This window comes from Lagopus leucura, unplaced genomic scaffold (assembly GCF_019238085.1).
Source record: "Lagopus leucura isolate 7727_CA_CO unplaced genomic scaffold, USGS_WTPT01 Super-Scaffold_73, whole genome shotgun sequence".
Taxonomy (NCBI): domain Eukaryota; kingdom Metazoa; phylum Chordata; class Aves; order Galliformes; family Phasianidae; genus Lagopus; species Lagopus leucura.
Window position 1 is genome coordinate 93,431,433 of NW_024962252.1, and position 15,356 is coordinate 93,446,788.

The 15,356-nt window shown below is 46.9% G+C and overlaps 1 protein-coding gene and 1 long non-coding RNA gene across 2 annotated transcripts in view; one reads left to right on the top strand and one right to left on the bottom strand.

The window, feature by feature from the left end:
* The window catches only part of LOC122186342 (calpain-13-like), a 32,051-nt gene extending 28,983 nt beyond the window's left edge, over positions 1-3,068 (top strand). The window contains exons 20-21 of the mRNA XM_042882915.1: positions 250-301; positions 2,193-3,068. Coding sequence (XP_042738849.1) covers positions 250-276 — 27 coding nt within the window. The 3' untranslated portion in view covers positions 277-301; positions 2,193-3,068. The remainder of the gene's footprint in view (positions 1-249; positions 302-2,192) is intronic.
* Positions 3,069-11,670: 8,602 nt separating this feature from the next.
* Positions 11,671-13,485, bottom strand: LOC122186350. The gene is made up of 3 exons (XR_006181117.1): positions 13,289-13,485; positions 12,508-12,658; positions 11,671-11,877 (listed from the first exon to the last, which is right to left on the bottom strand). It is a non-coding gene; the product is annotated as an uncharacterized LOC122186350 (long non-coding RNA).
* Between the last annotated feature and the right edge of the window lie 1,871 nt (positions 13,486-15,356).

The window sequence follows — 15,356 nt, forward strand, 5'->3', positions numbered from 1 at the left end:
AGGTGCCATCCTTTCCCAGCAATCGCTCCCACTGCAGCTGCTGCAGTAATTTATCATGGAAAGTAACATATGGAAGGTGTTTCTGGGTCTGAATTGTAGTAAGGGAAAAAGACAGCTTCAAAACTCCTTAACTGTTCTGTGCAGGACAAAAGGACCACAGTGACTGGGTCCCAGCCTGAAGGTACTGAGACACAAGGCTGAAGACTTAGTGCAACATCACTATTTAAATATGCCTTTTCCTTTTTCCAGTGGCTGACTCTTGTCATGTACACCTGAAGAGTTGTCAGAGCTCGATGCGCTGGTGAGAAATCTCCTTAGTACTGTACAAACTGAGAAGGGGTAGGTGCCCTTACAGTGGCCATAGGGAACACGAGTCGGAGGGCTTTACAGACAGCTCACCCTGGGCTATGGTTGGATTAGAAAGGAAGAAAAAAGGTGAGAGCTGCAGTGTGAGGGAAAGGGACTGCAATGGCATCTGAGGGCTGCAAAGGGAAATGGACAGCAACTGGACTTCTGGCTTTTCTTCCTTGGGGAATTGCTGATGGCACTACAGGGTGCTCAGACTGCCAGTGGCTCAGTTTGCCACTCGCCCTCTCTCCATGTGAGGTGACACATTTACAGTAGATCAATTAATAGAACTTAGCTTTTTTGTCTGCCTCTGAGGTGTGAAACTACTCCTGCACATCTGACCTAGAAGTGGCAAATTTAAAACCAACTAGAGGGTGGAGATGTGATCTTTTTGTCAGTTTGATAGCCCATTTTTAACTGCATTACATAATTTAGCTTACTTTTGAACAACAATCCCTACCTTGTGTTTCATTCGATGCTTGCTACCTCCATGCCAGGCCTGGAGAGAAGCATTAAGTGCCCCCAAAGTTTACTTAAATCTCCCAGCTTTGCTAATTGGTTCCAGAGAAGGACTGTACCTTTCCTACAAAACTTGTCCCATTAATAAACCACCTCAGCCTCATACTTTGGTTAATCCACTGGGATGCAGCTGTTCCCAGTTGCAGTGGTAAGGCATTAGTGCTGATTCCAAACAGCTGGTGCTGAGGAGAGAACAGAGATGATAACCAATCCTTAGAGAAAGGAGATGGTGAAGAACCAGAAGTGCCCAGCTGATGTGCTGAGATTGGACCCAGAAACTCACTGTGCACCTTTGGGCAAAGTCACAGGCTTGCCTTATCGACCCTGTTCAAAATCTGAGTGGAAAAAAAAAACAAAACCAAACTCAGGGTCTTCATTGGAATTCAGAGGCTGCATCCATGTGAGGCTTTCTATAGACAGATTTTGTGATCATAAATAATACATAAACAGAACGTCTGGTATCTCACATCCTGTTTCTGAAGGCAGTTGACATTGAATGCCAGCTTCAATGAGAAGTTAGAAGGGAAAATAGATAATAAATCCCAATCCCAGGGAGACAGAGAGGTGGATTCAGACCCAAGGCTCTGTGCCTTTTACCCTTGGCTCCAGGACAGTGTTCATGCCCAGCTGCTCCCCTAACTTGGCTGCTAATTGCAGCTGCTGTGCTCAGCTGCTGCAGGAGCTGGGCCTCACTGCTCAACACTGTGATGCTTTCACCCTTCCAAGTGTGTTTGTAGTTATTTACCTGAAGGTTTGCCCTTTGCAGACTTGCCTCGGACAGCACACCTTCCCTTTGTCACAACAAAGCTGTATTTTGGTGTATTCATGCTGTGTAGAAGCAGGTTATTAACAACACAGCACCCACCCCTTGCACCACATGGTGTTATTAGGTAAATATGAGACTAGAAGGATCTCACTTTGGGGATTAAGTTGCTTAAATTACTGCCTGCAAATGATATTCATAGTCTATTTAGTCTCCTTTTCTCCTTTCATGAATCATTCATAAACCGATCATAACTTCTGCAAATAGATCATTAATCATAATTTTCACTTACCAGTTTTGAATGAAATTTTGCCTGTAGGGTGTTTGTAAGCTTTCACTTCAGCAGTTCCCCACTTGCTTGCAAATGGTGGTTGGGCAGCAACAGCACGGGCCCCTCAGAGGACAGAAACTCTTCAAACTACAGCCAGACAAATCATGAGTAGTGTGGAAGAACACACGGATCGTGTTGCAAAATTCTGATGTGCAAAATAGCCTCAATGATTTCCAAAGCCTGACCTCCAGATGTCTGTGTTCTGAGCAAGTCTCTTTACCTCTCTTTCAGGTGGCTTTTCTCCAATTTGGTGTGAGGCACCTCCAGGTCATCCCATTAACAGCCATCCATGGGGCTCTAGAAAAAACAAATGCTGCAGGCATGAAGCTGAGTTTTCTTATTTGCTTACATGTCACGGTACTTAAAACTGAAAAATGCCTGTAACTTCTCAGTAACCTGCACAGAAACTTCACCTCCATTCTTTAAGCACGATGATAAAAGTGATCTGATGTTCCATTCTACTCATCTACTGGGGCCAGCCTGGCATTTTTTTTTAGTGGTGGGGATATCACCTTTTGTAGCACCCTGAGGAAATGTTATATGCTATAGTTTCAGGGCACCTACCCGGCTCCCTTCCACATGGGACAAACTTCCACGTGAGGCTGATGCTCATTAAACAAGGAACATAGCCATCCACTTTAGAAAATAGCATTTCCTTGTTTAATATGCCACATATTAGATTCAGTGCTATTCAGCTCCAAATGCCAAGCTGATGCAGAAACACCTCTGAAACCAAGCTGTTTGTGTAAGAAGAAAGACTTCTGTGCAAATAGCAATATGTGTTTAAAAGGAATGTGTTTGGGAAAGGAGATGGGGATCTCTTTGGGAGGAACTGTTTGGCCATTCAGGGCCAAACAGCCAAGATGAAGGCATCTTCCTGTGAACATTTGTACCTCAAGGCATACAGCAGGCCACAGCTCCAGCCCTCTCTTTTAATGTCCATTTAATAGAAGCAAGTGCTGGAGAAGGCAGATGTCAGCACTCACTCATCTCTGCTGCCCAGAGGTGGAAGCACAACGTTGCAGACACTTCTTCATAGATAGTAGACACTTTCTAAAGCCAAAGTTCAGAGTATGGGATAAAGGAATTCCGTTTCCATTAAATCACGTCCGGAAAAATCACTTCTGTATTTCTGGTGCAGTCTCATTTGTTACAGCTTTGGGGGATGGGAGGGAGGTCGTGCTGTTGGGAACAGCTCAAGACGCAGTTTGCTGTCCATGCAGGCTCTCCAGGACATGCCTGCAGTGCTGCTGGGCCAACAGTGGCCACATTCCCAGTGACCTGTATTAGCAGCATTCAAGAGTTGCTCATAAATTGCATAATTTACCTGATGAATGGACTGAGATGGTGATTTTGTGTGAGATGTTAAGCACGAGCATGTGGATATTTCAGTATAATAATGCGTTTCTGCCATACCACTAACCAGAAATCACTGCCATTAGGCATTCGTGGCTTTCAAGATACTTTGTGGGTGAATTGGTTCTGTTGTTGTCTTGGTGGGGGAACTGAGGTGTAGAAGAGTTCTTTATTTCTCTAAGTCAAAAGCAGAGCAAAAAAAGAGTAAGAAAAGGGCAGGATTGCTGAAACCCCCATTTAATTTTGACTGAACGACTGGAGAGCCTTTAGAAAGGCCTAGGCTCAACCAGGGAGGGGCACAGTTAGTAGGGATGGACACTGTGCTCTTAGAGATCCTTTCCAGCCTCAATGATTCTATGATCCACTCCTTGGAGAAACAGGCCAACTCCTCACTGTCTTCCTGGGCAAAACCCCACAACCAAAGACATTCAGAGCTTCAGCCAGTTGGAGCTGCTCGGCCAAAGCACCTGAATGAAACTTTTTCTCCCTTTCACTTGTGAAATGGATGGGTTGGAGAAGAACCCTTGAGAAAGAGCACAGCAGTAAACCCTCTGCACTCCTGATAGGGCAGCACACCATGAGCCTTATCTCATTTTAATTCGTAATTTAAGAGGTGTGTTTTAACGACTCAATTATTAGGGAAATATCAGTCTCTTCAATTCCTCTTAAAAACCCATTTCTCCTGTTCTCACCTCTGGGAAGTTTAAGCACAGACAGTTTAGCTAAGAAGGAAGGGGCTACTTAAGGAAGGGGCTGCTTGCCCACCCCTGCTGTAGGCGCAGCAGCAGAGCCTCCCGCAGTCCCAGACGCGGGCTGCAGGTGGCACGCTTGATCTGCGGACTCGTTTCGAGGCTCTCCGATGCAGCAGAGCCGAGCCGTTCCGTGGAGCATCCAGCAGGTGGGCCTCGGGATGCGGGGTGTGGAGAAAAGAGCTGAAAAGCTTCAGCTGGGGACAAACCTGGGGGCTCCACCACCTCTCAGGTACCTCTTAGGAGTAAAAGCATTTGATGAAGCGCTTTTCTCAACACCTCTCTTCCCTTTGAGGCTTTTTTAATGGCTTAAATGGCAGTTTGGAAACAAACCCAATTTGCAGCTTGATGTGGCAATGCTAGATTCTCCCTTCCCTGTTTAAATACTGGCCCATGTTCTGCCATCAGCATGGCAAGAGTGAGGAGAGCAGATGCTGCTGAAGCTACAGAGGAGGCAGCAGAGGATCTCATACTGCACTGAGCAGAGAAGCTGACAAGCAGGTTACACAGGATGGTTGGAGTTTCCCAAAATGAGGACAGCTTGCTGGTTAGTGGTGGAATAATAGGAAATCATCTGTAGTTCAGGCCCATTGGCTTCTCAGCATCGCTCAAAGAACCTTGTGTGCTACCCTTGCAGTCTGGATGTCTGGGTGCTCAGTTTGCTGGCTTATCCAGCTTGCCAGAAATATGACCAAAGGATGATTCAATATTTCAGATAAAATACACGCAGAGGTGACACATAATTAAGAAAATGGTGGCTTCATGGCTCTTAGAGGCAAGACTGCCACACTTCTAGCAGAAAGCTGCAATCTCAGCCTGACACACCTGGGTGAGGTACTTGCTGTCAGTGGTGGCATTCTGTGGGCCTCCACCACCTGGAACTTCACTTGGCAGGGTCCATGCAAAGGCTCTGATTGATGACAAGAATATTAGGACTGTTCCTTCAGCAGCAGGCACTGGCTTCTCTCCAGATCCTTTGTAATTTCCACATCTCGTGTTCAATGTCTGTTTATCCTAAATTTGCTCAAATCCTGGGTATAATTCTGTGTTGGGGTGGGGGCATGTAATTCTAGTCAATGAACTACTTTTCCATAATTGCATTTGCCCACAGCTAGCCCTCTAATCTGCCTCTCCCCAAATCCCTACCAATCCTGCTGAATCCACTTACAGCTGCATATGCAGGAAGGGACCAAATCTGCAGGACTGGGGTGGGGGGAGGGGAGGAGGGGGGTCCAGGGATGCTTGTATCCCAGCTGTCTCATCCCACTCCACTTCAATAGAGCCAATGTGGCATCAGCAGGAACCATCTGCTTGCTGCAACACCAGCATCATACCTACAAGGCGCTCATGTAACATCTTGCCCCCTTTTTTTCAGGAAAGGGAGCTGAATTACCACCTTTGTCCACTGTGGGAACTTCCTCTCCTCTCACCATCTTATATTCTTTTGGAGTGTGTCCAGAGGAGGGCCACAAAAATGGGCCAAGGGATGGAACACCTCCCTGTGAGGACAGGCTGAGAGAGCTGGGGCTGTGCAGCCCGGAGAAGGGAAGGGTATGGGGAGGCCTGAGAGCAGCCTGTCAGTATATCTAATGTGTGGCTAGAAGAAAGAAGAGGGAATGCTCTTCAGTGGGGTCTGCTGTGATAGGAAAAGGGGAAATGGTTTCAAAGTAAAAGAGGGGACAGCGTGGTTGGGTATAGGGAAAAAGATTTTTACACTAAGAGTGGTGAGGCACCGCACAGGCTGCGCAGAGAGGTGGTGGATGCCCCATCCTTGGAGACATCCAATGTAAGGCTGCATGGGGCTCTGAGCACCTGATGGAGCTGTGGGTGTCCCTGCTTACTGCAGGGCAGTTGGACCAGATGGCCTTTAAGGGTCTCTTCCAATTCAAACCATTCTATGAAATAGACAATAAACATAATAACATTCTTACACTTGGAAATAGAGATTACAGTTTTACAGTTTTTTAACATGCTTTGCTGCACGAAGAAATTCAGATAAGGAAGCAGAATTTTGGCACCTCATTTGTCTCCACTTGGTAAATCCATGAAAAGTGATGGAGTGTGACTCCATCCTGGAGGTGTTCAAGAACCGTGGAGATGTGGCACTGAGGGACATGGTCAGTGGGCATGGTAGGGATGGGTTGGTGGTTGGACATGATGATCTTAGTGGTCCTTTCCAACCTTAATGATTCTGTGATTCTGTGAAAACTGGCCAATGAGCGGGCTCTGCAAACAAGTGCCTTGTAAGGAGCTCATTCCCACAGCTCCTCCATGCTGCCTCTTTCTCAGCGCAGGAAGCCATCAGCAGCACTTGCAGGTTGCCAGCTCTTCCTGCTTTGTTTCAAGCACAGCTTAAAGGCTCTTCAAATGAAGTAATCTTCATTTCTGACAGCCACAACCCAGCAAGAAAAGACACAACAGCTCTCCTTGAATTGCACAGCTGCCGGTTTGCATTTTTGAGTTTGGTACCCAGGGAATTAGAAATGTCAGTAGTTCCATTTAGTTTTCCTATGGTAATATTAAAGTCTTCCAGCTGTGGGGGTAATTTCAAGCCAAAAACAAGCAAACAAAAGAGTTGAATCACAGTTTTGTGATCCTGTGATCCCCCTATAGGAAAAACCAAACCTTGCCTACACTAAAACATTAAAGGTGTTTCAAGGATAGTGTTAGAGAAACTCTTTTGTTGTGGGATCAGACATCTCCCTGGGCAGGGGAAGAAGAGGTGTTCCAGCTGAGGTCTGCTCAATTTTCATCATTTTCATGTTCCTACTTCAGTCCATTTTCCCTTTCAGCACAGCCCTTTTGATGCATTTCCCTTATAACTGCTCTGGACCATGGGGAACTGGCCACAGGCAGAGGCTTCTCGCTGCCTCTTCTTGCTTGGACATTCAGATGGGAGTGAAGTTGGAGGTGTGAGAGGGATTGATGCGGGGGTAGAAGATGACTACTGGGACAGAAATTGCAAAGAGATGTGAAAACTGGAGCTCTGAAGACTCTGTCTGCTGTTATCAAGGAGAACCCAGGGGCTGTGAGCCTGCAGCATGACGGGCAACAGCAAGGGTGAGGGAGCATGTTGGTTTTCTTAGAGGAAAAAGTGAGCAAGAATGACCTCGATGGAAAAATATTTTCTCTCCCTCTCTTCCTGCCTCGCAGACAAATATAGCACTACATGTTATGCAGAGGCAGTTCTCAAGCACGGTTGGAATGAGCGACTTTGGAGGCAAACTGCTACCGCTTGTTTTTGTCTTTGGTATTGGGCTTATATTTCCTTATTTCCTCTTGCAGCATGACACATCTCTGACAGCTGTTGCATCTCTGAGCCATAACAGCCCACACAGCATCTGCCCTGACACTAGCCCTGTCCTCGGAGCTGTGAGAGGCAGCCACCAGAGCATCACGGCGCTGCAAAGTGCTGGAGCCCAGTGTGGTGCCCACGCTGAAACCTGCATGAGGTGAAATCCTCTTGGGAGCACCTGGAACGTGATACCTTGGCTGCGGTGCTCAGTGTAGAGCCAGGAGCCCAGCAAAGGGCCATGGGCTTCCCTGGACCAAGGGAAGATGTAGGAGCCAGGGCAGGGTCCTGTTATGCTGCCCATTGCAGAGCAATGAGAATAACTGTGGCTCTTCCAAACATGACTGATGGGGAAAGATAGGTTGAGCTGGGATTAGAAAAGATGCCAACTGTTTGAAGAAAGATAGAAACTGAATATTAGAAAGACCTCTCCAGCATTAAGTGAAGGCCATACTAGACTGGTTGGAGATCTCTCCAGCAGATCTGTCCAGGAGTTGGTCAGACAATACCTGTCCACAAAGATATATAACACAGGCAATTGTCTCTCTTGGCAGACTGACTGCTCAGTCTTACATCACCCAGATGCTTTTCCTGCTGCCTCATTTATGCACTGGGAAGTACAATGAAAGCCCCAGTATGAAAGTCACAGAACATTTTTGCCTGCAGTCACAAAAGGCTGCAACGACATGGAGTTGCTCAGAAAAAAAATCATTTTCCTTTGTTTCCCGGACAAGCATGGTGCCAAACGCATGGGAGAGCATTCTTCTCCACCAAACCACTCATGTCTGAATTTTCTTCCAGAAAATCAATCAAAGGAGACAAAACTGAAGCAAACAGATCAATCTATAAACAGAGTGGTAGTCTCAGTCTTTGATGGAAAAAAAAAAAAAGCAGCAATTGCATTCCCTGAAAAGTAAACAGCAAGCATCATCCACCAGCATGGCTGTTTTCACTCCTGGTTGGGAAGCAGACCCAGTGCTCCCCGTTTTCCTGTGAATGGGCTGCAAAGCAAAGCAATCAGGCAGACAAGAGTAAGTGGTCCATCCAAGCACAATAGTCAGCAGAAGAGCTGTTGCAAGCAAGGTCAGCGCTCCCACCTCTGTGGGGCTTTGATTGTTCAGCTCATCTGACAGCAGCGCCAAGGCTGTGACCAGGACGAAGTGCCACGCGTCCACGCGCTCCTCTGTTCAGAGCTGAGATTTAGTTCCCAGGAATAAGTGTGAAAACAAAGGGATACTTAACAACTATTTGTGTTCCTCCAAGAAATGACAAGGCCAAATGGGTTGGGATGGGACAGGAAAGAAATCATAAATGCAATTTGTTAATGCCCCTACAGAGGTAGAAGAACTTTGAGAGAAGAAATGAGAGAGATCCTCTGCTCGTTACAGAGGAGGGGTGAAGGGCACGGGGTGAGAGGTGGGAGAGCTGTGCTAGCCAGTTAGTCATCACTGTGACACTGAAGAGGTCTTTTAAAGGCTGCCACTGCCTCTCCCAAGCCCATGTCAAAAGCCAACAATAACTTTTTTGGGTTTGAGCACTCACAGCCTCCCACAGATTTTGTCAAAGCATTTTTCTTCTTTGACAAACACATGGTTTTGCTGGAAGAGCCTGAAGCCAAGCAGTGACAGATGATTTTCTGTTGCTATCAGTCATGTGGAAGAGCTGTTTGGAGGCTGCCATCACTAAATAACACCCCACACATTTGAGGAGTGATGTATACAGAGATTCAGCCTGTCTTTGGCACAACAAATGATCAATATCTCCTTTCAGATTTCTGTGTCTACATCTCCTGGACCTGATGATAGGAAAACTTGGTTACAGGTGTGCTTTGACTCTGAAACCACTACATTACAGCACTGGTGATGGCACACTGATGAAACCTGACAGCATTTTTTTAATTTATTTACTGTGATCAGAATTTAGATCTTGGAGTTATCGGGGCATACGTGGATTTTCTAACGGGGGTGGGGACTTTTTGCCCTTAATGGACACCAGCAGGTTCCCATGCTAAGCAGTCTCTCTCCAAAACCAGTTAGGGCAATACCTGCTCATGAATGATGGCACAGGTGCCATCCCCAAGTGCCCAGTCTTATCACCTCACATAGTACAAGACGATATTGGCACAGATCTGTATGCAAGGCCCTTATCTCCACTTTCACCCCTCTGTAAGTTGAGGTGCCTGACAGAGGAGGTCCTGGCATTCCCATGGTGCCCTACGTCTATGGTACCCTAAAGCAGAGTCTGGTCTACAAGGGCATGTTGTCCTTTCCCCTTCCAGACTGTCTCACAACCTGCTGCTTCAGGAGTTGGACTCGGTGATCCAACTCAGGATATTCTAATTCTCTCCCTGGGCCACGCATGACATTACCAGAAGTGCTTCTCCATCTTCCATTGATCTACATGGACAAACTTTCTTCTGCTTCAGTATAAAGAAACACAGCCTACAACAAGAAGGACATTGTAGATTTCTATCATTTCCTGTCGGGTGCAAAAATTCAATCTGATGACTGTAAACAAAGATTTAGTAGTCTTCCTTCACTGCAGATGCCCCATGAAACAGCAAACCCAGCCGACAATGCACAAAAATCAGACCTGCAGCTTCACTGTGGCACTGAGCTGTGATACCATGAAAAGCAGACCTGCCCCACATGCAAAGATATTGGGCATTTGGAAAAGATCATGCAAAATCAAGAGGGAAGCTGGAGACAAAATCACTTAACAGTGTCTTCCGGTCTCCTCGAGTCTATATTGCACAAAACAATGACAAGATTGAATACTATTGAGCCTCTGAAAACGAGCTGTGTATCTTAGTGCCCCAAGGAGGGCGTTTGAAGGAGATAAGCTTTATCTCTTTTCCTCTGTGCACACACACAGCATCACGCTGATGTCACAACATGTCCAGAAAATGAAAGAAAATAGACCAAAACAAGCCCGAATCTCATAGACACATCAAAGGAGCGCAGCCAGCAGAGGAAACAAGCACACCTCTTACATCAGCCTGCATCAGGTTGCTATGCAACCGGGAAGTCAACACGTGTTGCCATGACGATGTCACTTCATCATCATTCAGTGCACAGCTCAATAGAGGGCGGCGGTGGAGTCAATGCGCACATGCCAGGACAGCAGAACGTGGCCTCAAAGGGGAGTGTGGAGGGTGGCAGCATCCTTCCCCCTTTGCTGCTTGGAAGGAAGGGCAGCATCTGGGGAAGCTTTGCGAGGGGGAGTGAATGCAAGGGCAGCAAAGCTCCAAACCAACCCCATATTGCAGCACTCGGCTAGGGATGCTAGTGATCCATCTCCAGTGGTCGCCAAACCCCTAAGGAAAACAGTCACTGTGGCCAGCAACCACTCCTTAGTATCCTCCTCCACATTTGGCTTTTGCCACACGGACTACTGCTCATTTGCAAAATAAAAAATAGCATCAGTGGTCAGTTACAGAGAAGAAAATGTTTAGGTTAAGAAAATCTATAAATTCCAGCCATTGCTCTCTTGGTATTTTGACAATGTACCCAGTATCACATTTGTAATTCTTTCTGCTTATGTGGTAAACACATCCCTAGAAGTAATATTAAGTGGAAAAAGGCAGATCGTTTGCCAGTCTGCTCATGCTTGGAGCAGCACCCTGCATTTGGGTCTAAGAACAACCTTTAAATTTCATTTGAAAACTGCTATCCAAATCCCGTCCAAATTCTCTCACAATCTTTTCCCTTTTTCCCGCTCGCTACACGTGTTGAGTCTGCAGGAGGAATGACAAAACACAGTCATTCTGTGTCCTTCATGTTCCTGCACTGCTCTCTGTAATTGAGATGGTGTTTGACTCAGCCATTTAAAAGAGCAGAATCTCACACCTCACATTCACACAGCTCCTTTCTCAGAAAAGGAAAGAAAAATTGCTGGCATCACACAAAAGCTTCTGTGTTTTGCTTTCCATGTATATTTTCCCCTTTGTGCTCTGTGGCTATCAGGCTCACCCAACAAACACAGAATTATCCTCTTTCCATTTTCTTCTCCTATTTCTTTTTTTTTTTTTTCTGTAGAAAATATCATAGAATGGCTTGAGTTGGTAGGGACGCAACAGCCCACCCAGTCCCAACCCCTGCCCAGTTTGGGACATGGCTGCTGCTTTCCTCTTGGCACAGGTTGAGCTGGTGGCAGGGCTGAGCACCTCTCCCAGAGACACAAACAGACGTCCCCAGCAGTGACGGGTGGCCTCGTAGGCTGCCCCAGCCAAGGGCTGCCTTCAGCAGGACTCACACAGAACACCGATGTGTTTCTACCTCCTTCACTACCAAGGGCACTGGCATTTGGGTACCTGACAGAAGCAGTGTCCGTGGGTGCAGAGATGCAGGCTCCGTGCTCTCCCAAAGCAGGAACATGGAGCTGAAGCCAGCAGCACTGCGTGTAGTCGTGCAGCAGAAGACCTGGACCAGCGTTGGATCCGTAGTGCACATCACATGAAAGCCCAGAGCTCACAGAGGATCCTGGCTTTGGAATATCCTGCTGTGGTGGCTGCTTCTGCCTGCAGAAAATACTCATCTTGTTACCATCACACATGTTTGATAGACACCAGCGTTCCTGGCACACCTAGATTCCCTGCAGTGAGCTCACATGCTAATTCAGCCCCAAATGGGTGAAGCCTATCGAGTTGCTAATGCAGACCAATGGCTGATAAAGAAAAAAAATTTCATTTCCATTTTCCGGCAGCAGCCCCAGCAAACAGATGTAGCCAAGTAAGTCTGACATTTCGAGCAACTACTGAGATCACATTACTGAGATGATATTTAACATGGACGGCCAAATCCTTCAAACAAAATCAATGTTCTTTTACTTAATAATACCCTCGCCACATCTTAATGACGGCTCCTCCAGCACAAGGCCTTATTTTTCTGCAGTCATTTCATTCTGTGACATTGCTGACTGCATCAGATGGTGCATAATGTTGTTTTCCTCCATTTCAATTGGATTTTGAATTCCCAGCCTCGATTTGTCAGTTGCGAGATCGATTAATCAAGGGGCTCTTAGGGGAGAAACATTTTGATTACTGAGAAGGAAGGGGAATTTATTTAAATTTTGTGTCTTCCTGCAGCATCCAATGCATTTTATTCAGTTTCCCCACCAAGCATGGACAGGAGGACGACAAGAGACTTACAGATCAGTCCTTTTCCACCAGAGCTATTTGCTGAAACAGGAACTGACCACTGATAACCCGCACCAAGCAGGCAAGGCAGCGCTGGGCCTTGCACAGGCAGCATCCAAGAGTCAGCAAGGCAGCACTGGAGCACGAGAAGCGGTTGCAGCAGCTGTGGGTGAGAAGAGGAAGACATTTGTCATCCCAGTAGATTCACTTTCATTAGCAGCGCCCGGAGAAATTTAGTCAAGTTGTGCTAAACACTTGTGCAATTAGAGAACCTGCTGTAAGCCTCCTCTGAAAGCTGGGGGGAAAATGTTAATTTATGTATCAGCTGGTGCCTGTCTCAGGGTGAAGGATCTCTCAGAAGGGCATACTTAGCATCCTGGGCATTCCAGTCAAGCTGAAATTTTGCAGCAGACCTGGCTGTAGTACCAAAAGCACATTCCTGGCCCCTAAATGAGCACTGGCTGCAGCATATTTTCTCCCATCACCACAGCACAGCACCATTCCTTCCCACGAGCAGGCTCCCATCATTTCCCAGATATTTACATGTACCATGGCAAATCTCTCTTTGCATGTGCTTGGCTTTGCACCTCAAAAACGTGGTGGAGCACTCATGAACCCTCCAGGTTCAACTTCACCTTTCAGCCCAAGGAATAAGGGAAAGCTTGCCAAGTGCCTTTGCATTAGGAGACTCCGCAGTGAATTTGGGAGCTCGATAAGCCAGCTGGGAGCAAGTGCCACCAAAACTCAAGCCCAGAACGCCGAGTTCAACATTTCTGAATGCCTGGGTACTTACAGCCAAGCCTGAGCATGGTGGTATGGCTTTCTCTCTTGACCGAGTCTGCACTAATATCCTTCCTTGCATGACAGCCTGCGGGTCCATATCCTCTTCAGCAGTAGCCCTACTTTGAGGGGTCACGCTTCCTCTCAGATTGATTTATCACAAGCATCTCCTTGCATACAGCCAAATGACGGATGAGGGTCTACTGTATCCTTCCTCATGGGGTGGGCTGAAGGATTTAAAAAAAAAAGAAAGGTTATTTAAATTGGGTCTCAAACCAGGAAAATAACATCACAAAGGCCATAATCCACTTTTCCATCCCATTAACTCTTTCTGAAGGACCTTCTTTGTTGCCAGCAGAAAATCTGGCAGGGTTTATGTGAGCCCAGCCCCTGCAGTCTCACTTAGGGGAGCAGCTGTGGGCACACTGACCTGCCATCTCCACCCTGTGCACCAATAGGGCCCATTTAGTTACTATTGCTGGCTAAATGAGGATGTGTGAAACTGCTAGGGCTGCAAGTGGATGATCAAGGTCAGGTGTTTGTGGCTCAGGGCTTAAAAATAAAAAGCAATTGCAGCAGCTCTTGCAGGATAGGGACTCACCTATCATATAGGTGATATCATATATACCTCATATATACCTCATGATATCATATCATAGCCAGGGCAGGAGAGAGGAGCTCTGGAACAGCAGAGCTGTCTGCATGGAGGATGGAGGAGAGCAGAAAATGTGCATGAGGAGCGCTGCCAGAATCAGCTCTCTTCCAAATAAATTACCTTGCTTAAGAAATATGCAGTGCGCAGAGCAGCTTCACAGTTAGTTTTGGATCAGTGTCTTTTCCTGGTTGCTGTGCAACAGAGCCTCATTTCCCAGCCTGGTCCCAGACTGACCAGTGCATCCGTGCTGGGGGTACTGGGTTGGGTGGACAAATCACAGTGGCAGAGAGCTGCCCCCAGGTGCTTGGAGCAATAGCTCAGGAAGACTAGTCTAGTCTCACCAATGGGTGCCCAGGTCACTGGGTGGGTTGGGCAGTGACCACAGGAACCCCACAGGCAAGCATCCAGGTGCAGTTCATGCAAAGAGTGCATACAAACATCTGCGCAGAGCACCAACGTGATGGCAGCCTGTACCCGTGTCCCTCCATCCTGGGGAAGACCCTGAGTTGCTGCACCTCCTGTCCTTTCACTCTGCGCATCACTTCCACCATCCCCAAGACTCTGCTTCTTCTCATAGCCCACAGCTCAGCAGTATCCCTCTTTCAGGGCTAGATTAATACTGGCTGTAGAGTTGGGAAGCTCTACAGCTCATTTAGGTAACCTCAAGCCTGGCATTCACAGGAGAGAGCTGTTTTTTGGAAACTTGTAACAATAGCAATGAGAGAACACCTTCTGATGAAGCTTTTCCAAGCCATAACAAAATGTGGAGGTTCCAGATGGGTCAGAGAGAATGACTGCTTTGTGGATGCTACTGAGAGGCACATTGACCTTGGTTGTGATGGGTCACTAATTCACTGGCTCAGTGCAGTTTAACCTCTCTATCATTGTGTTGAACTTCAAGTGGATTCACTGTGTGAATTGCACGTACTGCTTTTGTGCCACCTTTAGCAAACGTACAGATTATATGGAGCAGGATGCTGAACTAGGTGATGCTGGGGACCAAAGGCATTGCAAGGAGCACTACAGGGATGCAGAGCCATCAAGATGGTCACCGAAGTGGACCATCAATACATTGAGAAGAACATGCAGCAGGACAGCTGAATGGCCAGTGTCTGCCTCCAGCAGGCAGGCCTTCCATTTAGTATAAGGGAAGGCAGAACTGTGATCCAGGACATAGTGATTAAGAGCTTAAAAAGACAGTTGTCACGTATTAGACACTGCACAAAATCAACATAGGGCCTGCAGAGGGAGGACCACTCTGCCCAAACTAAGCTGTGTTCTCAGGTACGGTGGGGAAACATAACCACTTACAACAGTAAAAAACAAACAAGAGACTATTCATCATTCTCCTCCAGCTGTTCTATTTGCCTAAGATATCTCTTCTTAACCACTTCTGTTCATGCACAACAGCAGAAATGCCCCTCAG